At 55.1% G+C, this 24,313-nt stretch overlaps 3 protein-coding genes across 4 annotated transcripts in view; 2 read left to right on the forward strand and 1 right to left on the reverse strand.

Annotated features, from left to right (window-relative positions):
* Positions 1 to 11,725, forward strand: part of BRD4 (bromodomain containing 4) — a 40,060-nt gene extending 28,335 nt beyond the window's left edge. For both annotated transcript variants that reach the window (XM_066570323.1, XM_066570321.1), the window contains exons 16-22: positions 420 to 1,076; positions 2,434 to 2,543; positions 4,043 to 4,208; positions 6,942 to 7,072; positions 8,423 to 8,634; positions 9,590 to 9,884; positions 11,610 to 11,725. In XM_066570323.1, the coding sequence (XP_066426420.1) occupies positions 420 to 1,076; positions 2,434 to 2,543; positions 4,043 to 4,208; positions 6,942 to 7,072; positions 8,423 to 8,634; positions 9,590 to 9,884; positions 11,610 to 11,678 (1,640 nt within the window). In that variant the 3' untranslated portion in view covers positions 11,679 to 11,725. The remainder of the gene's footprint in view (positions 1 to 419; positions 1,077 to 2,433; positions 2,544 to 4,042; positions 4,209 to 6,941; positions 7,073 to 8,422; positions 8,635 to 9,589; positions 9,885 to 11,609) is intronic.
* Positions 11,726 to 13,357: 1,632 nt separating this feature from the next.
* On the reverse strand, positions 13,358 to 16,541 carry LOC136570034 (proline-rich protein 36-like). Its single transcript, XM_066570464.1, has 2 exons — positions 15,556 to 16,541; positions 13,358 to 15,488 (listed from the first exon to the last, which is right to left on the reverse strand). The coding sequence occupies exons 1-2, from the start codon at positions 16,488 to 16,490 to the stop codon at positions 15,269 to 15,271; spliced, it is 1,155 nt and encodes a 384-aa protein (XP_066426561.1). The 5' UTR covers positions 16,491 to 16,541; the 3' UTR covers positions 13,358 to 15,268.
* EPHX3 (epoxide hydrolase 3) lies at positions 14,690 to 21,392 on the forward strand. Its single transcript, XM_066570270.1, has 7 exons — positions 14,690 to 14,782; positions 16,977 to 17,230; positions 17,906 to 17,991; positions 18,484 to 18,782; positions 19,334 to 19,437; positions 20,366 to 20,514; positions 21,161 to 21,392. The coding sequence occupies exons 2-7, from the start codon at positions 16,985 to 16,987 to the stop codon at positions 21,390 to 21,392; spliced, it is 1,116 nt and encodes a 371-aa protein (XP_066426367.1). The 5' UTR covers positions 14,690 to 14,782; positions 16,977 to 16,984.
* Positions 21,393 to 24,313: the final 2,921 nt, after the last annotated feature.

Raw genomic sequence — 24,313 nt, forward strand, 5'->3', positions numbered from 1 at the left:
GGTCTTGGTGTCCACCGTGGTCTTGTTGGGATGGTCCGAGAGGAAGAACATGATGGTGGGTGGGGAGAGGGACGTTCCTCACCTTGGTGTCCATCGTTGTCTTGTTGGGATGGCCCAAGAGGAGGAGGAGGGTGCTGGGCGGGGAAAGGGAGGTTCCTCACTCTTGATGTTCAGTGTGGTTTTTGGGGATGTTCCAAAAGGAGGAGGATGGTGGCGGTGGTGGGGTTGGTTCCTTGTGGAAGATGATGGGGTGGGGTTTGGGGTTGATGGACCATCTCCTGCAAGTTCTCCTGGTCCCACCTCCGTGTCCTTCCTGGCACATCCCAGAAGGAAAGGAGAGCATCGGGTGGGTGGGATCGGGAGGTGTTGGGCCGTCCCCTGCAGGTTCTCCTGACCTCCTGCGCCTCCTTCCTCCGCAGCTTTGCACAACGCTCTGCCTCAGCAGCCCTCGAGGCCCAGCAACCGGGCGGCGGCGCTGCCCCCGAAGCCTCCGCGGCCGCCGGCCGTGTCCCCGGCGCTGCCGCCGCCGCCGCCGCAGCCGCTGCTCCCGCAGCCGCCGCTGCCGCAGCCGCCGCAGGTGCTGCTGGAGGACGAGGAGCCGCCGCCGCCGCCGGTGCCGCCCGCGCCGGTGCCGCCGCCGCCGGTGCCGCCGCCGCACCACAGCCTCCCCCTGAGCGCCAGCCAGATGCAGCTGTACCTGCAGCAGCTGCAGAAAGTGCAGCCGCAGACTCCGCTTCTCCCTTCAGTGAAGGTCCAGTCGCAGGCGGCGCCGCAGCCGCAGCCGCCGCCGCCGCCGCCTCCCCCGGCGCAGCTGCCGCCGCCGCCGCCGCCGCCAGCGGCGCATCCCGCGGTGCAGCCGCTGCAGCCGCCGCCGCGCCCGCTGCACCTGCAGCCACCCCTGCCCTTCCCCGCGCACCTGGCGCAGCCGCCGGCGCCGCCGCAGCCGCCGCAGCAGCCGCAGCCGCAGCAGCCGCAGGTGCAGCAGCAGCAGCAGCAGCAGCAATCGGCCAAAGCGCAGCAGGTCATCCAGCACCACCCGTCACCGCGGCAACACAAAACCGACCCCTATGGCAGCGGTGAGGCGGGAGGGACGGACAGACGGACACGCGGCGGGGAGGGGCGGGGCTGGGCCACGGATGGATGGATGATGGATGGACGGACGGACACATGGAGGGATGGATGATGGATGGATGGATGGACAGACACATGGATGATGGATGATGGATGGACAGACAGACACATGGAGGGATGGATGATGGATGGATGGATGATGGGTGATGGATGGACGGACGGACACATGGAGGGATGGATGGACGGATGGATGGATGGACAGACACATGGAGGGATGGATGGACAGACACATGGATGGATGGATTATGGATGGATGATGGATGGATGATGGATGGATGATGGATGGATGGACAGACACATGGATGATGGATGATGGATGGACAGACAGACACATGGATGGATGGATGATGGACAATAGATGGATGTGGATGGATGGATGGATGGATGGATGGATGGATGGATGGATGGATGGATGGATGGATGGACGGATGGATGGATGGATGGATGGATGATGGATGGATGATGGATGGACAGATGGATGATGGATGATGGATGGACAGATGGATGGATGGGGGATGGATGGATGATGGATGGATGATGGATGGACAGATGGATGATGGATGGACGGATGGACGGATGGATGGATGGGAAGGGTGGGGCGGAATCGCCCGGCGAGGGCTCAGCACGTCAGGGAGCTCTGAGAGTTTGAGGCTGTTGGGGATCTCAAAGTGTTGAGGATCTCAAAGTGTTGAGGATCTCAAAGTGTTGAGGGTCTCCAGCTGTTCAGGATTTCCCAGTTTTGAGGATCTCCAGGTGTTGGGGATCTCCAGGTGTTCAGGGTTCCAGGTATTGAGGATCTTGATGTCCCTCAAGAACATTTTGGGGTTCTTTGGGGCCATTCCGATGTTCTTTGTGGGTCATCCTGATGTTCCTCAAGGACATTCTGGGATTCTTTGAGGAAACCCTGATGTTCCTTGAGAACATCTTGAGGGTTCTTTGAGGAACATCCTGATGTCCCTCAAGGACATTTTGGGGTTCTTTGGGGCCATTCTGGTGTTCTTTGAGGAACATCCTGATGTCCCTCAAGGACATTTTGGGGTTCTTTGGGGCCATTCTGGTGTTCTTTGAGGAACATCCTGATGTCCCTCAAGGACATTTTGGGGCTCTTTGAGGAAACCCTGATGTTCCTGATGTTCCTCAAGGCCGTCTGGAGGTTCTTTGAGGAAACTCTGATGTTCCTCAGGAGAATTTCGGGTTTCTCTGGGGCCATCCTGGGATTTTTTGGGGGCGCGCTGGGGTTGGTGACGGTGACGACGGTGACGACGGTGACGACGGTGACTGACCGGTGCCCACCTGTTGCAGGTCACCTGCGGGAAGCCCCCTCCCCCCTCATGATGCCTTCCCCACAGATGCCGTTCCAGGGCCTCGTGCCTCAGTCGCCCCCTCAGCAAAACATCCAGCCAAAAAAACAGGTGAGGGACGGCGCCTTTGGGCTTTGGGCTTTGGGCTTTGGGGTCGGGTGAAACAACCTGAGTTTGGGTTTGGGCTTTGGGCTTTGGGGGCAGGTGAAAAACGAGTTTGGGGTTTGGGCTTTGGGCTTTGGGGTCAGGTGAAACAACCTGAGTTTGGGTTTGGGGTTTGGGGTCAGGTGAAATAATCTGAGTTTGGCTTTGGGCTTTGGGCTTTGGGCTTTGGGGTCAGGTGAAAAACGAGTTTGGGCTTTGGGCTTTGGGGGCAGGTGAAACAACCTGAGTTGGGGTTTGGGCTTTGGGCTTTGGGCTTTGGACTTTGGGGTCAGGTGAAACAAGCTGGTTTGGGGTTTGGGCTTTGGGGGCAGGTGAAACAAGCTGAGTTGGGGTTTGGGGTTTGGGCTTTGGGGGCAGGTGAAACAACCTGAGTTTGGGTTTGGGGTTTGGGATTTGGGGTCAGGTGAAACAACCTGAGTTTGGGTTTAGGGTTTGGGATTTGGGGTCAGGATTGGGATTTTAGGGCCCATCCTGATCCCGGATTTCCATGGCAGGAATTTCAGTCAGGATTGGGGTCAGGATTAGGATTTTAGAACAGATGCTAAACCCAGATTTCTGCAGGAGCTGTGAGCGGTGTCAGTGTCAGGATTGGGGTCAGGATTGGGATTTTGGGATGGATCCTGATCCCAGATTTCCATGGCAGGAGCTGCGAGCGGCCTCGGTGTCGGGATTGGGTTTAGGATTGGGATTTTAGGGCCAATCCTGATCCCAGATTTCCGTGGCAGGAACTGCAAGCAGTGTCAGTATCAGGATTGGGGTCAGGATTGGGATTTTAGGACAGATCCTAAACCCGGATTTCCGCAGGAGCTGCGAGCAGTGTCAGGGCCAGGTTTTGGGTCAGGATTGGGGTTTTAGGGCCCATCCTGATCCCAATTTTCCATGGCAGGAGCTGCGAGCGGCCTCGGTGTTGGGATTGGGTTTGGGATTTGGGATTTTAGGGCCCATCCTGATCCCAATTTTCCGTGGCAGGAGCTGCGAGCGGCCTCGGTGTCGGGATTGGGGTCAGGATTGGGATTTTAGGGCCCATCCTGATCCCAATTTTCCGTGGCAGGAGCTGCGAGCGGCCTCGGTGTTGGGATTGGGGTCAGGATTGGGATTTTAGGGCCCATCCTGATCCCAATTTTCCATGGCAGGAGCTGTGAGCGACCTCGGTGTCGGGATTGGGTTTGGGTTTGGGATTTTAGAGCCTGAATTTGCGTGGCAGGAGCTGCGAGCGGCCTCGGTGTTGGGTTTGGGATTTGGGATTTTAGGGCCCATCCTGATCCCAGATTTCCGTGGCAGGAGCTGCGAGCGGCCTCGGTGTTGGGATTGGGGTCAGGATTGGGATTTTAGGGCCCATCCTGATCCCAATTTTCCGTGGCAGGAGCTGCGAGCGGCCTCGGTGTTGGGATTGGGGTCAGGATTGGGATTTTAGGGCCCATCCTGATCCCAATTTTCCGTGGCAGGAGCTGCGAGCGGCCTCGGTGGTGCAGTCGCAGCCGCTCGGGGCGGGCAAGGAGGAGAAGCTGCACTCGCCCGTGATCCGCACCGAGACCTTCAGCCCCCCCCTGCGCCAGGAGCCCCCCAAGGGCCACCCCGAGGGCATCAAAGCGGCCCCGCACCTCCCCCAGCGTGAGTGCGGCACCCCCACAACACAAAAACCCCAAAAATCCCCATTGGAATCCATTGAAACACCATTGAAACCCCATTGAAATCCCATTGGAATCCATTGAAACCCCATTGGAATCCATTGAAACCCCATTAAAATCCATTGAAACACCATTGGAATCCGTTGAAACCCCATTGAAACCCCAATGGAATCCCATTGAAATCCCATTGGAATCCATTGAAATCCCATTGGAATCCCATTGAAATCCCATTGAAATCCCATTGAAACCCCATTGAAATCCCATTGGAATCCATTGAAACCCCATTGAAACCCCATTGAAATCCCATTGAAACCCCATTGGAATCCCATTGAAATCCCATTGAAACCCCATTGGAATCCCATTGAAACACCATTGAAATCCCATTGAAATCCCATTGAAACCCCATTGGAATCCCATTGAAATCCCATTAAAATCCCATTAAAACCCCATTGAAATCCATTGAAATCCCATTAAAACTCCATTGGAATCCCATTGAAATCCACTGAAATCCATTGGAATCCATTGAAATCCCATTGGAATCCTGTTGAAATCCATTGAAACACCATTGGAATCCATTGAAACACCATTGGAATCCATTGAAACCCCATTAAAATCCATTGAAATCCCATTGAAACCCCATTGAAACCCCAATGGAATCCCATTGAAATCCCATTGGAATCCATTGAAATCCCATTGGAATCCCATTGAAACCCCATTGAAATCCATTGAAATCCATTGAAACCCCATTGAAATCCCATTGGAATCCATTGAAACCCCATTGAAACCCCATTGAAATCCCATTTAAACCCCATTGGAATCCCATTGAAATCCCATTGAAACCCCATTGGAATCCCATTGAAACACCATTGAAATCCCATTAAAATCCCATTAAAACCCCATTGAAATCCATTGAAATCCCATTAAAACTCCATTGGAATCCCATTGAAATCCACTGAAATCCATTGGAATCCATTGAAATCCCATTGGAATCCTGTTGAAATCCATTGAAACACCATTGGAATCCATTGAAATCCCATTGGAATCCATTGAAATCCCATTGGAATCCATTGAAATCTCTTTAAAATCTCATTAAAATCCATTGAAATCCCATTGAAACCCCATTGAAATCCCATTGAAATCCACTGAAATCCCATTGAAATCCCATTGTAATCCATTGAAATCCATTGAAATCCCATTGGAATCCTGTTGAAATCCATTGAAACACCATTGGAATCCATTGAAATCCCATTGGAATCCCATTGAAATCCCATTGGAATCCCATTGAAATCCCATTGGAATCCCATTTAAACCCCATTGAAATCCCATTGAAATCCCATTGAAATCCATTGAAATCCCATTGGAATCCATTGAAATCCCATTGGAATTCCATTGAAATCCATTGAAACCCCAATGGAATCCCATTGGAATCCCATTGGAATCCATTGAAATCCCATTGGAATCCATTGAAATCCCATTGGAATTCCATTGAAATCCATTGAAACCCCATTGGAAAAGTGCCACGGTGAGAGAGATGGCCCCAAAAAAATCCCGTAAAATTTCATGAGGAGGGAAAAAAATCCCATAAAATTTCATAGAGAGGGAACAACCAAAAAAAAAATCCCATAAAATTTCATAGAGAGGGAAAAACCCCCCAAAAAAATCCCAAAAAATTTCATGGAGATGAAGAAAATTTTAAAATAAAAATTCCCCTATGGGAATGGGTCAAAAACCCCAAAAAACTCCAGTGGGGGAATGAGACCCCAACACCCCCCAAGTTTTGGGGTCAGAATCCCCAATTTTGGGTCCAAGATCTTCATAATTCCAATTTTTGAGTTCAAAATCCCCAGAATTCCCAATTTTTGGGTTCAAAATCCTCATGATTCCCAATTTTGGGGTCAGAATTCTCAATTTTGGAACCAGGATCTCCATAATTCCAATTTTGGGATCTGAGACCCCCAGAATCCGCAATTTTGGGGTCAAAATTCCCAATTTTGGAGCCATAAATCCCCAGAATTCCAATTTTTGAGTCCAAAATCTCCATCATTCCCAATTTTTTTGGCCATAATTCTCAATTTTTGGGTCTCCAGAATTTGAATTTTGGGATCTGAAATCCCCAGAATTCCCAATCTTTGGGTTCCGTATCTCCAGAATCCCCAATTTTGGGGCCATAAATCCTCAGAATCCCCAAGTTTGGGCTCAGAATCCCCGATTTTGGGGCCAAACAGGCAAAAATTTCCATTTTTGGTGTTTCAGGGCCGGAGCTAAAGGCGCTGGAGGGGGAGGGAGGAGCCTGGGCCACCCCAATTTTGGGATCTGAGACCCCCAGAATCCCCAATTTTGGGGTCAGAATTCCCAATTTTGGGGCCATAAATCCCCAATTTTGGGGCCATAAATCCCCAATTTTGGGGCCATAAATCCCCAGAATCCCCAATTTTAGGGCCATAAATCCCCAATTTTGGGGCCATAAATCCCCGGAATTCCCAATTTTGGGGCCATAAATCCCCGGTTTTGGGTCTAAAAGGTGAAAATTTCCATTTTTGGTATTTCAGGGCCAGAGCTGATGCCCCTGGAGGGGTGGGAAGGGCGCGGCCCAGCCCAATTTTGGGGTCAGAAATTCCCAATTTTTGAGTCCCGAATCCCTGGAATTCCCAATTTTAGGGCCATAAATCCCCGGTTTTGGGTCTAAAAGGTGAAAATTTCCATTTTTGGGTTTCAGGGCCGGAGCTGAAGGCGCTGGAGGGCGGGGGAGGGGCGCGGGCCGTGATTCGTCCCCCGGAGCCGACCCCGCCCCCCCCGGACAAGGAGCGGCAGAAAACGGAGCCCAAAACCCCCGTGGCCCCCAAAAAGGTACCCAAAAATACCCAGTTTGGGGCAAAAATGAACAAATCTGGGGCAAAAATAAACAAATCTGGGGCTAAGCCAATTTTTGGGGAAAAAATCCCAATTTTTGGGGAAAAAATGCCAATTTTGGGGGGAAAAAATGCCAATTTTTGAGGGGAAAAATGCCAATTTTTGGGGGAAAACCCCACGAATTTGGGGCAGAAAATCCCCAAGTTTTGGGGGAAAAAAACCCCAAATTTTCGGCAAGAGAAACCAAATTCGGGGGGAAAAAAACCCAAATTTTGGCTAAACCAATTTTTGGGAAAAAAAAAAATCCTAATTTTGGGGGAAAAAATCCCGAACTTTGGGAAAAAATTCCCAACTTTTGGGGAGAAAACACACAAATTTTGGGGGAAAAAAAATCCCCAAGTTTTGGGGGGAAAAAAAAACAACCAAATTTTGGAAAAACAAAACCCAATTTTGGGGAAAAAACCCCAAATTTTGGGCAAACCCCCCCCACATTTTGGGGAAAAAACCCTCCAAATTTTGGTGAAAAACCCCCAAATTTGTGCAAAAAATTCCCAGATTTTGGGGAAAAAAATCCTCAAATTTTGGGCAAGAAATGCCCAATTTTTGGGGAAAAAAAATTCCGAATTTTGGGCAAAACTCCCTCCAATTTTAGGCAAAAATTGCCCAATTTTGGGGGATAAAGGTCCCAAATTTTGGGGAAAACCCCTAAATTTTGGGCAAAAAACCCAGCTGAGGGACCTGGAGGATACCAGGGTTGGGTCTGGGAGAACCCCCTGAGATGCCACCAAGATGAGGGACCTGGGGAACTCCAGGGTTGGATTTGGGAGAAGCCCCTGAGGTCCCACCAGGCTCAGGGATCTCCATGGTTGGATCTCAGAGAAGCCCCTGAGGTCCCACCAGGTTGGCTCCAGGTCCTCAGGACAGAGCCCCTGGAGGATCCCATGGTGTCCAGCACGGCTCTGATGGATCCTGGTGGGTCCCAGAGCTCGTGGTTGGATCTGGGAGAAGCCCCTGAGATGCCACCAGGCTGATGGACCTGGAGAACCTCCTGAGATCCCACCAAGATGAGGGACTTGGAGAAGCCCCTGAGGTCCCACCAGGCTGAGGGACCTGGGGAACTCCAGGGTTGGATTTGGGAGAACCCCCTGAGATGCCACCAGGCTGAGGGACCTCCAGGGTTGGGTCTGGGAGAAGCCCCTGAGGTCCCACCAGGTTGGCTCCAGGTCCTCGGAACAAAGCCCCTGGAGGATCCCATGGTGTCCAGCACGGCTCTGATGGATCCTGGTGGGTCCCAGAGCTCGTGGTTGGGCCCAGCGCTGACCCAGCGCTGACCCCTGTCTCCTGCAGGACCTGAAGATCAAGAACATGGGCTCGTGGGCCTCGCTGGTGCAGAAGCACCCGGCGGCGCCGGCGGCGGCGGCCAAGTCCTCGAGCGACTCCTTCGAGCAGTTCAAGCGGGCGGCGCGCGAGAAGGAGGAGCGCGAGAAGGCCCTCAAGGCCCAGGCCGAGCAGGTGGAGCGCGAGAAGGAGCGGCTCAGGAGGGAGCAGGAGAGGATGAGGTGAGGGCGGCGCCTGCGGGGGCAGCGGCAGCGGCGGGAGCTCCACCAGGGGCTGCTCAGACACCACCACAAACACCACCAGAGACACCAAAAACACCACCAGGAACACCACAAACACCTCCAGGAGCTCCAGGAGCTCCACCAGGGGCTGCTCGGACACCTCCAGGAGCTCCAGGAGCGCCACCAGGGGCTGCTCAGACACCTCCAGGAGCTCCACCAGGGGCTGCTCAGACACCCCCAGGAGCTCCAGGAGCTCCACCAGGGGCTGCTCAGACACCCCCAGGAGCTCCAGGAGCTCCACCAGAGGCTGCTCAGACACCTCCAGGAGCTCCAGGAGCTCCACCAGGGGCTGCTCAGACACCTCCAGGAGCTCCAGGAGCTCCACCAGGGGCTGCTCGGACACCACCAGGAGCTGCTCAGACACCAGCAGAGACACCACAAACAGCACCAGGAACACCACAAACACTTCTGGGCACTCCTGGGCACTGTGGTCACTCAGTGGTCACTCAGTGATCATTGATGGTCACTGTGGTCACTCAGTCATGGTCAATGGTCACTGCAGGTCCCATGAGGACGAGGAGGCCCTGGAGCAGGCCCGGCGGGTGCACGAGGAGGTTCTAGAACAGTCTGGGGGTTCCTGCTCACTGATGTCACTCAGTGGTCACTGATGGTCACTCTGTGGTCACTCTGTGGTCACTGTGGTCACTCAGTGGTCACTGTGGTCACTCTGTGGTCACTCCCCAGGTCCCGTGAGGATGAGGAGGCCCTGGAGCAGGCCCGGCGGGTGCACGAGGAGGTTCTAGAACAGTCTGGGGGTTCCTGTAGGGTTCCTGGTCAATGGTCACTCAATGCTCAATGATGGTCACTCAGTGGTCACTGTGGTCACTGTGGTCACTCAATGGTCACTCTGTGGTCACTCAGTGGTCACTCAGTGGTCACTGTGGTCACTCCCCAGGTCCCGTGAGGATGAGGAGGCCCTGGAGCAGGCCCGGCGGGTGCACGAGGAGGTTCGGCGGCGCCAGGAGCAGCAGCAGCAGCAGCAGCAGCCGCCGGCGGCTCCGGGCTCGGTGGCGGTGCCCGGCTCGGTCCCGGTGCCCGGCTCGGTGTCCGTGCCCGGCTCGGTGCCCGCGGCCTCGGCGGCGTCGGCGGCGCCGCAGCCCCCGGGCCCGGGCGGCTCCTCCCAGGCCATGCTGGACCAGCAGCGGGAAATGGCCCGGAAAAGGGAGCAGGAGAGGAGGCGCAGGGAAGCGGTGAGGGAAGGGTTAAATGCGCAGAAAAGGGGGGGCAGAAATGGGGGGAATCATTGGAATATTCATGGAAAAGGGGCAGAAAAAATGGGGGGAAATAATCAGAATATTCACAGAAAAAGGGTCATGAAAAATGGGGGGGATAATCGGAATATTCACGGAAAAGGGGCACGAAAAATGGGGGGAAATTCACAGGAAAGGTGCACAAAAAATGGAGGGAATAATCAGAATATTCACAGAAAAGGGGCACAAAAAATGGGGGGAAATTCACAGAAAAGGGGCCCTGAAAATGAGGGGAAATTCCCAAAAAAGGGGCCCTGAAAATGGGGGAAATAATCAGAATATTCACAGAAAAAGGGCAGAAAAAATGGGGGGAAATTCACAGAAAAGGGGCACCAAAAATGGGGGGAATAATAGGAATATTCACGGAAAAGGGGTCATGAAAAATGGGTGGAAATTCACAGGAAAGGTGCACAAAAACTGGGGGGAATAATCAGAATATTCACAGAAAAGGGGCAGAAAAAATGGGGGGAAATTCACAGAAAATGGGCCCTGAAAATGAGGGGAAATTCCCAAAAAAGGGGCCCTGAAAATGGGGGAAATAATCAGAATATTCACAGAAAAAGGGTCATGAAAAATGGGGGAATAATCGGAATATTCATGGAAAAGGGGTCATGAAAAATGGGGGGAAATTCACAGAAAAGGGGTCATGAAAAATGGAGGAAATAATCAGAATATTCACAGAAAAGGGGCACAAAAATTTGGAAATGACCCCAAAAAAATCCAGAAATTACCCAAGAAAAAAACCCAAAAATGACCTAAAAAATGACCCAAAAAATCCCAAAATTACCCGAAAAAATCTGGAAATGACCCAAAAAAACCCCCCAGAAATTACCAACAAAACCCCCAGAAATTCCCAATAAAAATGCAAAAAATACCCCAAAATGACCCAAAAAATGCCCAAAATCCCCCTGAAATGACCCCCAAAAAGCCCAAAATTACCCTAAAAGTGCAAAAAAATAAAAGCCAGCAATGACCCAAAAAACCTGGAAATTACCCAAAAAAACCCCAAAAATGATCTAAAAAATGCCCAAAAAATCTAGAAATGACCCAAAAAAGCCCAAAATTACCCCAAAAAATAAAAGCCAGAGATGACCCAAGAAATCCAGAAATTACCAACAAAAACCCCCTGATAAATTCCCAATAAAAATGAAATAAATACCCTAAAAACGACCCAAAAATGCCCAAAATCCCCCTGAAATTACCCTAAAAGTGCAAAAAATAAAAGCCAGCAATGACCCAAAAAACCTGGAAATGACCCCAAAAAAATCCAGAAATTACCCCAAAAAATACCCCCAAAACGACCCAAAAAATGCCAAAATTACCCCAAAAAATAAAACCCAGAGATGACTCAAAAAAATCCAGAAATTACCCAAAAAATACCCCAAAAATGACCCCCCCAAAAAAATCTAAAAATGACCCAAAAAGCCCAAAATTACCTCCAAAAAAATCCAGAAATTTCCCAAAAAATCCAGAAATTACCAACAAAACCCCCTGAAAAATTCCCAATAAAAATGAAATAAATACCCCAAAAATGACCCAAAAAATGCCCAAAATCCCCCTGAAATGCCCCAAAAAATCACCAAAAAATGGGGGAAAATTGCCTGGATTTTTTTTTTTCCATTTTTTTCCCATTTTTTCCCATTTTTTGCCCTTTTTTTGTTGCAGATGGCGGCGACGATCGACATGAACTTCCAGAGCGACCTCTTGGCCATTTTCGAGGAGAATCTTTTCTAGGAGAGGCGACTCCGGCCGGGAATTTTGACTTTTCCCAAAAAAAAAAAAAAGAAAAAACAGAAAAAAAAAAAAAAAAAAAAGAAATTAATAAAAAAAAAAAAAAACCAAAAAATAAAAACCCGGAAAAGGAAAGAAAAAAAAAAAAAAAAAAAAAAAGGTGGAAAAATATCCAAACAAAAAAAAAAAGAAAAAAAATTTTTTCCTTTTTTTTTTTTTTTTTTTCTCTCTTTTTCCCTCTTTTTTTTTTTTGGTTTTTTTTTTTTTCTTTTTTCCTGGCCAAAAAAAAAGACAAAAAAATGAAAAAAAAACCCGAAAAAAAACCCAAAAAAAAGCAAAAAAAGTTCGGACTCTCCGTTAAATATCGGAAAAAATTCGGGAATGGGAGCGGGGGCGGGGCTGCCTTACCCCGGAATTCCAAGGTTTTTTTTCTTTATTTTCCCCTTTTTTCCCTTTTTTCACACCAAAAAAAAAAAAACAAAACCCCACCAGAATTCCTGGGAATTCCTGGGATTTTCATTCGAATTTTGATTTTTTCGGGAATTTTTTTGGTGGGGTTTTTTTCCCCCAACGGCGGCGAAAAAAATGGGAAAAAAACCCCAAAAATTCCCGATTTTTTTTTTTTTTTTTTTTTTTTTTTTGGGTGGATTTGGGCGGATTTGGGGCTTTTTGGGGAGGAATTGGGGGGGGAGGGGGGATGGGGGGAGGGGCGCGGCCCCTCCCCCACCCGCGGCCTCAGGGACTCCCCCCCCCCTTCACCTTTTCCCATTTTCCCCCTCCTTTTGAAATTCCCTCCCTTTCCCAAAAATTCCCTTTTTTTCCCTGATTTTTTCCCCTTTTTTCCCCAATTTTTGAAAAATTTTCCTGATTTTTTTTTGGTTTTTCCTGATTTTTTTTTTTTGTTTTTTCTGGGTTTTTTTCAATTTTTCCCCTGTTATTTTTCAGTTTTCCCCCTCATTTTTTCAATTTCTCCACTGATTTGTTTCTCTCTAATTTCCCCTTTTTTCCCCTATTTTTTCCCCTTTTTTCCCCTATTTTTTCCTGATTTTTTCCTTTTTTTCCTGCTTTTTTTTTTCTTCTTTTTTTCTGATTTTTTTCCATTTTTCCTGATTTTTTCCTGATTTTTCTCCTTTTTTCCTGATTTTTTCCTTTTTTTCCTGATTTTTTTTTTCATTTTTCTTCTGCTTTTTCCTGGTTTTTTTTCAAATTCCCCCCAATTTTTTCTTTTCACTTTCTTTGGTTTTTCTCCTTATATCCCTGATTTTTTCCTTCTTTTCTTTTTTTCTTTTTTTTTCCTTTTCCACCCCTTTTTTCTCATTTTCTTTTTTTTCCCATTTTTCTACATTTTTAACAATTTTCCCTTTTTTTTTCTTTTTTCCTCCTCCCATCCCTTTCCCTTTTTTATTTTCCCTGATTTTTTTATCGTTTTCCCCCTTTAATTCCATTTTTATTTTCCCCTTCAATTCCTTTTTTACTTTCCCTCTTTTCCTCATTTTAATTTGAATTTCTTCCTTCAAAATTCCCATTTTTCCCCCCTTTTTCCCCCCTTTTTCCCCATTTTTCCCCCATTTCCCCCATTTTTTATGAATTTTTAATTTTTTAAATTTTCTCCCTCTTTCCCCCCTTTTCCCCTCCCTCCCCTCCCCCTTTTCCCCCCAAAATCGCCGCCACGCCCGGATTTTTATTTTATTTTATTTTTAAATAATTCCCATTTTTTTCCTATTTTAATTCCCATTTTTTTATTATTTCTCGACCCCTTTTTACCCAAAATCCCGGGAATTCTCCCCGTTTCCCCCTCCCCCCCCCGGGGTTGGATTAATTATTAATAATTAATTAATTTTATTTGGGTTGGGTTTTTTTCCCCGCCGGGGTTTCGCCGATCGTGGAATAAAAAACGCTGCGAGTTTGGTTTTGTATAAAAAAACACCAAAAAAACAACAAAAAAAAAAAAAAAAGAATTTTTCAGGTTTTTTATCCCAAAAATCCCCAAAAAAATTTAAAAGGGGAGGGGGAGGGGGAAAAAAATGGGCGGGAAAGGGGAAAAAAATGGGAATTAAAATTACAAATATTTGAATTAAAAGGGGAATTTAAGGGAGTTGAAATCCCCAGAAATTGGGAATTAAAAATTTCAATTTTGAATATTTCAGTGGAAATCGACCGAAATTGGCGACTTAAAATCCAAATTTTTAATATTTAAGTGAAAGTTGGCAGAAATTGGAATTTTAAATTTTAAATTTTGAAGGTTTCAGTGGAAATCGACAGAAATTGAGAATTTAAAATCCAAATTTTGAAAATTTTGATAGAAGTCAACAGAAATTGAGACTTTTAAAAGTGGAAGTTTTGATGTTTTCAAACCAAAATTTAAATTGAATTTTTTTTTTTATTTTAAAAAACCAAAATTTGACCTGAAACGGGCAAAAATTGAGATTTTTAAAAGTGAAGTTTGAGAAATGGAAAGTCTCAAATTGACAGAAATTGAGATTTTTTTAAATTTAAATTGAATTTTTTCAATTGGATTTTTAAATTTTTTAGCGTTTAAATTTGTGAAAAGGGGAAAGGGGAAAATTGGGGGGAAAACAGAAAAATGAGAAGAGGCCCAAAAAACCCAAAGTTTTAAAATGGCCAAAAATATAAAAATAATGGAGGGAAAATTGACTGAAAAAGGGAGGGGGGCAAAAATTTAAAAAATAGGAAAAAAAGGTCCAAATATTAAAAATAAATAAAAATTGTGAGGATAAAAAGGCCCCAAAAGACGAGAAAGTGGCAAAAAAAATGAAAACTAAAAAGGAGCAAACGGGGAAAAGCCAAAAAACGCCACCAAAAAGTGGAAAAAAAGGAGAAAAAACCAAAAAATCACCAAAAATGCCCCAACTCCGCCCACAAACGGCCCCGCCCCTCGGGACTTCGGGGCCACGCCCCTCGCGCTCTCATTGGTTGGTCCCGGATTGCTCCACCCCCTTCCCGCGCTGTCCAATCGGCGCTCGGGGGCGGGGCCAGCGCGGTTTGAGGCGGAAGCGGCGCCGGGGGGGGCGGGGGCGGTGACAGCGCCGCGATCGCGACAGAGGCGACAGAAATTCCCCCAGGGACCCCCCCCGCTGTCGCGACAGGTCGGTGATGGCGGCGGGAGCCCCGCGATGTCGCGATAGAGGCGGCGGGAAAAGCCCCGCGAGCGGGGGGGACGGAGCAATGTCGCGATAGGGGCGGGGACACGGCGGGGGAGGGGACACAGGGCGGGGATGTCGCGATAGGGGCGGGATCGGGAGAGCCCCGCAGCGGCGACAAGGACAAGGACAGCTCAATGTCGCGACAGCGCCGCCGGGGAGGGAGACGGCGCCAAGGACGGGGACACTTCAATGTCGTGACATGTCGTGGTGACCAGGACACCGCGACAGGAGCACCCTTGGGGACAGGGACACCCCGATGTCGTGACAAGGACACCGTGACAGGGACACCTCAGGGACACCCCAATGTCGTGACAGCCCCTGGGGACAGGGACACCCCCGTGGGGACAGGGACACCTCCCCTGTGACAGGGCCACCCCGATGTCGTGACATGTCGTGACAAGGACACCGCGACAGGGACACGCCCAGGGGTCAGCCCCGGATGTGGCACCTCAGGGCTGTGGCGGTGCCACCCTGGGGTGGGGACACCCGGACAGTGGGGACACCCAGGGGTGGGGACACCCGGACAGTGGGGACACCCAAGGGTGACACCGGGACAATGGGGACACCCAAGGGTGGGGACACCTGGACAGTGAGGACACCCAGGGGTGGGGACACCCAGGGGATGGTGACACCGGGACAATGGTGACACCTGGACAGTGGGGACACCCAAGGGTGGGGACACCCAGGGGATGGTGACACCGGGACAATGGTGACACCTGGACAGTGGTGACACCCAAGGGTGGGGACACCCAAGGGTGGGGACACCTGGACAATGGGGACACCCAAGGAATGGGGACCATTCTGGGGGTGGTGACACCGGGACAGTGGTGACACCCAAGGGTGACACCCAGGGAATAGAGCACACCCGGACAGTGGGGACACTGAGGGGATGGGGACACCCAGACCATGGTGACACCCCCCGGACAATGGGGACACCCAGGGGTGGTGACACCCCTGACAGTGCCACCCTGGGCGTGGTGACACTCAGGACGTGGTGACATCCAAGGAACGGGGACACCCTGGGGGTGGTGGTGACACCCAAGGAACGGGGACACCCTGGGGGTGGTGGTGACACCCTGGGGGTGGTGGTGCCACCCTGATGGTGCCACCCGGGGGCGGTGACAGCCGGGAACTGGGACAGGTGGTGGCACAGCCCGGGAACGGCACCGCAGTGGCCTTGGGGACAAGGTGGGGACAGTGGGGACACCCTGGGGGCCTTGGGGACACTGTGGGGCCTTTGGGGACAATGGGGACACTGTGGGGACACTGTGGGGACAATGGGGACACCCAGGGGACTTTGGGGACCCTGAAGGGACTTTGGGGACACCCTGAGGGCTTTGGGGACAATGGGGACACTGTGGGGACCCTGGGGACAGTGGGGACACTCTGGGGGCTTTGGGGACACTCTGGGGACAATGGGCACAAGGTGGGGACAATGGGGACACCAAGGGGACTTTGGGGACAATGGGGACAAGGTGGGGACAGCCTGGAGGCAATGGGGACACTCTGGGGGCAATGGGGACACTCTGGGGACAGGGCCACCCTGGCATGGGGACACCCTGGGGACATGGGACATTGGTGACGAGGCCACCCTGCCGTAGGGGACACCTTGGGGATGGGAGATCCAGGTGTCCCCGCAGTGTCCCCACATTGTTCCTACATTGTCCCCAGCTGTCCCCGTGTCCCTCTGTCCCCAGCTGTCCCCGTGTCCCTCTGTCCCCAGCTGTCCCCGTGTCCCTGTCCCTCTGTCCCCCCTGGTGTCCCCACTGTCCCTGTCCGTGTCCCCCCTGGTGTCCCCATGCCCCCCCCACCGCCTGCTGTCCCCATGTCCCTCTGTCCCCAGCTGTCCCTCTGTCCCCAGCTGTCCCCATGTCCCTCTGTCCCCAGCTGTCCCTCTGTCCCCAGCTGTCCCCATGTCCCTCTGTCCCCAGCTGTCCCTCTGTCCCCAGCTGTCCCCATGTCCCCCTGTCCCTCTGTCCCCAGCTGTCCCCATGTCCCTCTGTCCCCAGCTGTCCCCATGTCCCCATGTCCCTCTGTCCCCAGCTGTCCCCATGTCCCTCTGTCCCCAGCTGTCCCCATGTCCCCCTGTCCCTCTGTCCCCAGCTGTCCCCATGTCCCCCTGTCCCTCTGTCCCCAGCTGTCCCCATGCCTCGCCGCCTGCTCTCGCTCCTCCTGGCCCCCACGCGTCTCCTGCTGTCCCTGCGGGCTCTCCTGGCCCGGGGCGGCCTCGCGGTGGCCGCGGTGGCCTCGGGCGCGGCCTTCGCGCTCTGGGCGCTGGCGCTGCTGCTGCGCCGCGGGCCCCGCGCCACCCTCGGCCGCCAGCGCCGGGACGCGGCCCCGCCCGGGCTGAGCGACGGCGCCTTCGGGGAGCACCGGCACCTGCGGCTCGGGGTACGGGGGGGCCGGGCTGGGGGGTCCTGGGGGGGGGGTCCTGGGGGTCTTGGGGGGGTCCTGGCGTTGATTTGGGGGAGTTTTAGGGGGATTTTAGGGGGATTTAGGGGGGGATTTTGGGGGGTCCCGGGGATATTTTGGGAGGTCCTGAGGGGGTTTGGGGGGGTGGGTTGGGGGATTTGGGGGGGGGTTTGGGGGGTCCTGGGGGGGTCCTGAGCGGCTTTGGGTGGGTCCTGGCGTTGATTTGGGGGCGTTTTAGGGACATTTTAGGGGGATTTAGGGGGGGGTTGGGGGGTTTTTGGGAGGTCCTGAAGGGGTTTGGGTGGGGGAGTTTGGGGGACTTGAGGGGGATTTGGGATGTATGGGGGGGTCTGGGGGGTCCTGGGGAAATTCCAGGGGTCCTGGCGTTGATTTGGGGGCATTTTAGGGACATTTTAGGGGGATTTGGGGGAGGGGGTGATTTGGGGTGTCTTGAGGAGATTTGGGGGATTTCAAGGGGACTTGAGGGGGTTTTGGGGGGTTTTGGGGGGGGATTTGGGGGAGTTTGGGGACATCCGGTGGCTCCTCCTGGGACAGATCTGGGTGGGGGGGGGGGATGTTGAGGGGTTGATTTGGGGGTGTCCCCACCCCCCCAATGTCCCCTGTGTCACCCCAATGTCCCTCCGGTGTCCCCAGAGCTCGGGGCTGCGCCTCCATTACGTCACTCGGGGTCCCCCTGCTGCCCCCCTGATGCTGCTGCTCCACGGCTTCCCCCAGAACTGGTCAGTGCCACCGAGGGGCCCCAAAGCGTCCCCAAAGTGTCCCCAAAGTGTCCCCAGGGATCCTCAGATGTCACCTGGGTCTCCCACGGGTCCCCCAAGGTGTCCCTGGGTGTCCCCAAGAGTTCCCAGGTGTCCCCAGGTGTCTCCCATGGGTCCCCCAAGGTGTCCCCAAGCTCTTGTCCCTGTGTCCCCCAGGTGTCCCCAAGGGTCCCTCAAATGTCCCCAGGTGTCCCCCAGATGTCCCCACACCCCCCTCCTCCTGTTCCCCTTGGTGTCACCACTGCCCCACGGTGTCCCCAAGTGTCCCTCAAGCGTCCCCATGTCCCCCAGGTGTCCCCACCACCCCCCGTGCCCCCATCCCCCTGGTGTCCCCGGTGTCCCCAAGGTGTCACTGCTATCCCCGGTGTCCCCAAGGTGTCACCGTTGTCCCCAAGGTGTCACCGCTGTCCCCGGTGTCCCCAAGGTGTCACCGCTGTCCCCGGCTGTCCCCAGGTTCTGCTGGCGCCACCTGATGCAGGAGTTCAGCGCCCGGTTCCGGGTGGTGGCCCTGGACCTGCGCGGCTACGGGGACTCGGAGAAGCCGCCGGGCAGGGACAGCTACCGGCTGGAGCTGCTCCTCGGGGACATCCGCGACGTCATCGAGGCCCTGGGGACGCCGGCGGCCTCCCCGCGCTGCGTCCTGGTGGGACACGACTGGGGAGGGGTCCTGGCCTGGGAGGTGGCCTCGAGCCACCCCCGGCTGGTGGAGAAGCTGGTGGTGATGGACGCGCCCCACAGGGGCGTGATGGCAGGTGACAACGGGGGGGACAGAGGGGACAGAGGGGACACGAGGGGGTGTTGGGGATGTTGGGGACAGTGGGGACATTGAGGGCACTGGGGACATTGGGTGCACTGGGGACACTTGGGGATGTTGGGGACATTGGGGGCATTGGGTACACTGGGGACACAAGGGGATGTTGGGGATGTTGGGGACACTGGGTGTATTGGGGTCATTGGGACATTGGGGATATGGTGGACACTGGGGACACTTGGGGATGTTGGGGGCATTTGAGGCATTGGGGACACTTGGGAATGTTGGGGACACTGGCGACATTGGGGACAGAAGGGGATATGGGGGACATTGGGGATGTTGGGGACACTGGGACATTGGCGACATTGGGGACATGAGGGGACAGCAGGGACAGTGGGGACGCTGGGGACAGCGAGGGGACATTGGGGATACTGGAGACACTATGGGCACTGGGGACACTGGGGGGATTGGGGATATTGGTGACATTGGAGGTGTCCCTGTCCCGCCTGGTGGCCCTGTCCCCACGGTGTCCCCTCCCTGTCCCTGTGCCAGCCTTCACCGCCCGTCACCCGTCGCAGCTGCTCCGTTCCTGTTACATGTTCCTGTTCCAGCTGCCCTGGCTGCCCGAGCTGCTGCTGTCCCTGGCCGACTTTCAGGTCAGACTGTCCCCTCTGTCCCCTCCCTGTCCCCTCCCTGTCCCCTCCCTGTCACCTGCCTGTCACCTCTGTCCCCTCCCTGTCCCCTCTATCCCCTCCCTGTCCCCTCCCTGTCCTCTCTGTCCCCTCCCTGTCCCCTCTATCCCCTCTATCCCCTCCCTGTCCCCTCCCTGTCCTCTCTGTCCCCTCCCTGTCCTCTCTGTCCCCTCCCTGTCCCCTCCTGTCCCCTCTATCCCCTCCCTGTCCCCTCCCTGTCCCCTCTGTCCCCTCCCTGTCACCTGCCTGTCCTCTCTGTCCCCTCCCTGTCCCCTCTGTCCCCTCCCTGTCACCTGCCTGTCCTCTCTGTCCCCTCCCTGTCCCCTCTGTCCCCTCTATCCCCTCTGTCCCCTCCCTGTCCCCTCCCTGTCCCCTCGGTGCCATCTCCCACCCCAAGGAGCTCCTCAACAAGTCCCCAAAGGGGCGATGCTCAACCCCAAAGCTTTGTCCCCCTCTTTGTCCCCAATTTCGGGGGTGCTGTCACCACCCAGACCTTGTGTCCCCCATTTTGTCCCCAATTTCGGGGGTTTGGTGTCACCCAGACCTCGTGTCCCCCTCTTTGTCCCCAATTTTGGGGGTTTGGTGCCCCCAGACCCATTTCCCCCATTTTGTCCCCAATTTTGGGGTTCCTGGCACCACCCAACCTCCATTTTGTCCCCATTTTATCCCCAAATTTTTGGGGTCCTACCCCCCCCTCAGCCCCGATTTCCCCCATTTTTTCCCCAACTTTTGGGGTCTCCCTTTTTGGGAGCCTTGATGTCACCCAGACCTCACATCCTCCATTTTCTCATCATTCCTCCCATTTTGTCCCCAAATGTTTGGGGTCCTGGCACCTCCCAACCCCAATTTCCCCCGTTTTGTCCCCAATTTTGGGTGTCCCCCGTGTCCCCAGCTGGTGCGGTGGTTCCTGACCAGCGCCCAGACCGGCATCCAGGACCCGGCCCGGCGCCTCTCGGAGCAGGAGCTCGACTCGTACCTGTTCGGCCTCTCCCAGCCCGGGGGGCTCAGCCCCCCCATCCACTACTACCGCAACCTCTTCCGGTGGGCGGGACCGCCCCATTGGGTGACCGCGCCTGGGGGGTGGGACCCCATTGGGCGACCCCACTTGGGTGGTGGGACCCCATTGGGCGACCCCACTTGGGTGGTGGGACCCCATTGGGCGACCCCAGTTGGGTTTGGGATGTTCCCAGTTGGGTTCTCTTGGGTTGGGTGGTGGGACCCCATTGGGTTCTCCCAGTTGGGTGGTTGGACCCCATTGGGTGACCCCATTTGGGGGGTGGGACCCCATTGGGTGGTCCCAGTTGGGTTTGGGTTCTCCCAGTTGTGTGGTGGGACCCCATTGGGTGACCCCACTTGGGGGCTGGGACCCCATTGGGTGACCCCAGTTGGGGGGTGGGACCCCATTGGGTGATCCCAGCTGGGTTTGGGATGATCCCAGTTGGGTTCTCTTGGGTTGGGTGCTCCCAGTTGGGTTTGGTTGGTCCCAATTGGGTTTGGGTGCTCCCAGTTGGGTTTGGGTTCTCCCAGTTGGGTGGTGGGACCCCACTGGGTGTTCCCAGTTGGGTTTGGGATGATCCCAGCTGCCCACAGGTGTCCCTCACCTGTCCCCAAGGTGTCCCCATGTCCCCCCAGGTGTCCCTCACCTGTCCCCAGGTGTCCCTCACCTGTCCCCTCCCCCCCTTTCCAGGGCCACGCCCATCCCCCGGGAGCCGCCCCCTCCCCCCACGCTGCTGCTCTGGGGCTCCCGCGACGCCTTCCTGGACCCGCGCCTTGGCCCCGCCCACCTGCGCTGGCTCCGCCCCTCCGCCCGCCTCCGCCTCCTGCCTGGCGCCTCCCATTGGCTGCCCGAGGAGAGGCCCCGCCTCCTGGCCAAGCTGATTGGAGAGTTCCTGGGGGGAGGGGCCGAGGAGGGGTCATAACCACGCCCAGGGTGGGGGGAGGGGGGGTTGGGGGAGGGATCCCAACATCTGGGGGGGGGGTGGGGGTGGGACCTCAACATCTGGAGAGGGGTGGGACCCCCAACATCTGGAATGGGGATCCCAACATCTGGACGGAGACCCTCAAGGCCGGCATGGGCGCCCCCAACATCTGGATGGGGACCCTTGGAGGGTGATGGGACCCCCCCCCAGAACGTGAGCAGAGGCGTCAACATCTGGATGAGGACCCCATGGTCAGGGGTGGGGACCCCCAACATCTGGAACGGGGAGCCCCGGGGAAATCCGGGTGAAAACCCCAACATCTGGAAGAGACCCCAACATCTGGAATGGGGACCCTGGGGGGGTGAATGGGACCCCCCCCAACATCTGGAATGGGGACCCCAAATAAATTGGGGTGACGCCAAAAAAAAAAAAAAAGGGGGAGGGGCTTTTGTGGGGGGGTGGGGGTGTGAGAAATTTGGGGTGCTGGGAGTTGGGGGGATGGGTGGGAATTTTGGGGGGTGTGGGGGGATGGGGTGAGAATTCGGGGTGGGGGGAGGGGCGCGGTGATTTTTGGGTCCCTCCCCTCCCCCCCCGGGCCCGGTCTAAGCCTCTTAAGGGGCCCCGGCGGCCGCGGATTAACGGGGGGGGGGTGGGGGGAGGGGCAGGGCTGGGGGAGGGGCAGCGCGGGGTTCCCCCCCCCCCCCCCCCCCCACAATCCCAGCCCGTGCCCGGCCCCGCCCCTCCCCCACTCCCAGTTCAACCAGTTGGACCGGCCGGACCGGGGGGGGGGGGGGGGGGGGGAGGGGCAGGGCCCCGTGTGTGCCCCTCCCCCCACCCACACCCCGCGGGGGGGGCAGCGGAGGCGTCCCCAAAACCCCCCCGGTGTCCCCAAAACCCTGAGGGTGTCCCCAAAACCCTGAGGGTGTCCCCAAACCCCCCCGATGTCCCCTCGGTGTCCCTTTGGTGTCCCCAAATCCTCCTCAATGTCCCCAAATCCCCCCCAGTGTCCCCAAACCCCTGCAGGGCCACCATTGGTGTCCCCTCTGTGTCCCTTTGGTGTCCCCAAATCCCTGAGGCGTCCCCAAATCCCCCCCCCGTGTCCCCTCCGTGTCCCCAGCCCACGTCCCCAAATCCCCTCCAGGTCCTTTCCTGTGTCCCCTCCCTGTCCCCAAACCCCCTCCGTGTCCCTCTCGTGTCCCCAAATCCCTGCGGTGCCACCCTCGGTGTCCCCAAGTCCCCTCCAGGTCCCTTTGGTGTCCCCAAATCCCCCCCAGGTCCCTTCTTGTGTCCCCATCGGGTCCCTCTCATGTCCCCAAGTCCCCTCGGTGCCACACTCGGTGCCCCTTTGGTGTCCCCAAATCCCCTCGGTGCCACCTGAGGTGTCACTTTGGTGTCCCCAGAGTCCCCCGGTGTCCCCTCCATGTCCCCAAGTCCCCTCTGTGTCCCTTTGGTGTCCCCAGGTCCCCTCCAGGTCCCTTTTCTGTGTCCCCTCCATGTCCCCATCGTGCCCCCAAGTCCCCGCCCTGTGTCACTCCCATGTCCCTCTCCGTGTCCCTGCTGATGCCACCTTGTCCCTTCCATGTCCCCACCATGGCCCCGTGTCCCTGTCCCCATCCCCATCCTTGTCACTGCCTGTCCCAGTGTCCCCTCAGTGTCCCCAACCCTGTCCCTCTCTCTGTCCCCATCCCTGTCCCTGTCCCCTCAGTGTCCCCCCCATGTCCCCCTGTCCCTCTCTCTGTCCCCATCCCTGTCCGTGTCCCCATCCCTGTCCCCTCAGTGTCCCCTCCTGTCCCCGCCGTGTCCCCCCCCCCCCGTGTCCCGTGTCTGTCCCCGTTGCCATGGCCACGACGGAAAAATAGGACACGGGGAGGGGCCGGGGGACACCGGACACGGGGACAGGGACACGGACACACGGACACCGACAGGGACACACGGACACCAACAGGGACACCGGACACAGGGACAGACATGGGGACACCAACAGGGACACCGGACACGGGGACAGGGACACGGACACGGGGACACCAACACGGACACACGGACACCAACAGGGACAGACATGGGGACACCAACAGGGACACCGGACACGGGGACAGGGACATGGACACACGGACACCAACAGGGACACACAGACACCAACAGGGACACTGGACACAGGGACAGACATGGGGACACCAACAGGGACACCGGACACGGGGACAGGGACACGGACACGGGGACAGGGACATGGACACACGGACACCGACAGGGACACCGGACACGGGGACAGGGACAGGGACACGGGGACACCGACAGGGACACACGGACACCAACAGGGACACCGGACACCAACAGGGACACCAGACACAGGGACAGACATGGGGACACCAACAGGGACACCAGACACAGGGACAGGGACATGGACACACGGACACCAACAGGGACACACAGACACCAACAGGGACACACGGACACTGACAGGGACACCGGACACGGGGACAGGGACACGGACACGGGGACACTGACAGGGACACGGGGACAGGGGCACACGGACACCAACAGGGACACCGGACACGGGGACAGTGACAGGGACATGGGGACACTGACAGGGACAGGGACAGGGACACCGGATACGGGGACACGGACAGGGACATGGGGACAGGGACACGGACATGGGGACACGGACAGGGACACGGGGACAATGGACACAGACACAGGGAGGGACCAGGGGACACCGGACATGGGGACACGGACATGGGGACGTTGACACTGAGATGGACATGGGGACACTGACACGGACATGGGGACACGGACATAGGGACAGTGAAATGGACATGGGGACACAGGACACGGACAGGAGGACACGGGGACACTGAAATGGACATGGGGACATGGGGACACCGGCCATGGACAAAGGGACACTGGAATGGACACGGGGATAC

Source organism: Molothrus aeneus, unplaced genomic scaffold (genome assembly GCF_037042795.1).
Source record: "Molothrus aeneus isolate 106 unplaced genomic scaffold, BPBGC_Maene_1.0 scaffold_30, whole genome shotgun sequence".
In the NCBI taxonomy this organism is placed as follows: Eukaryota; Metazoa; Chordata; class Aves; order Passeriformes; family Icteridae; genus Molothrus; species Molothrus aeneus.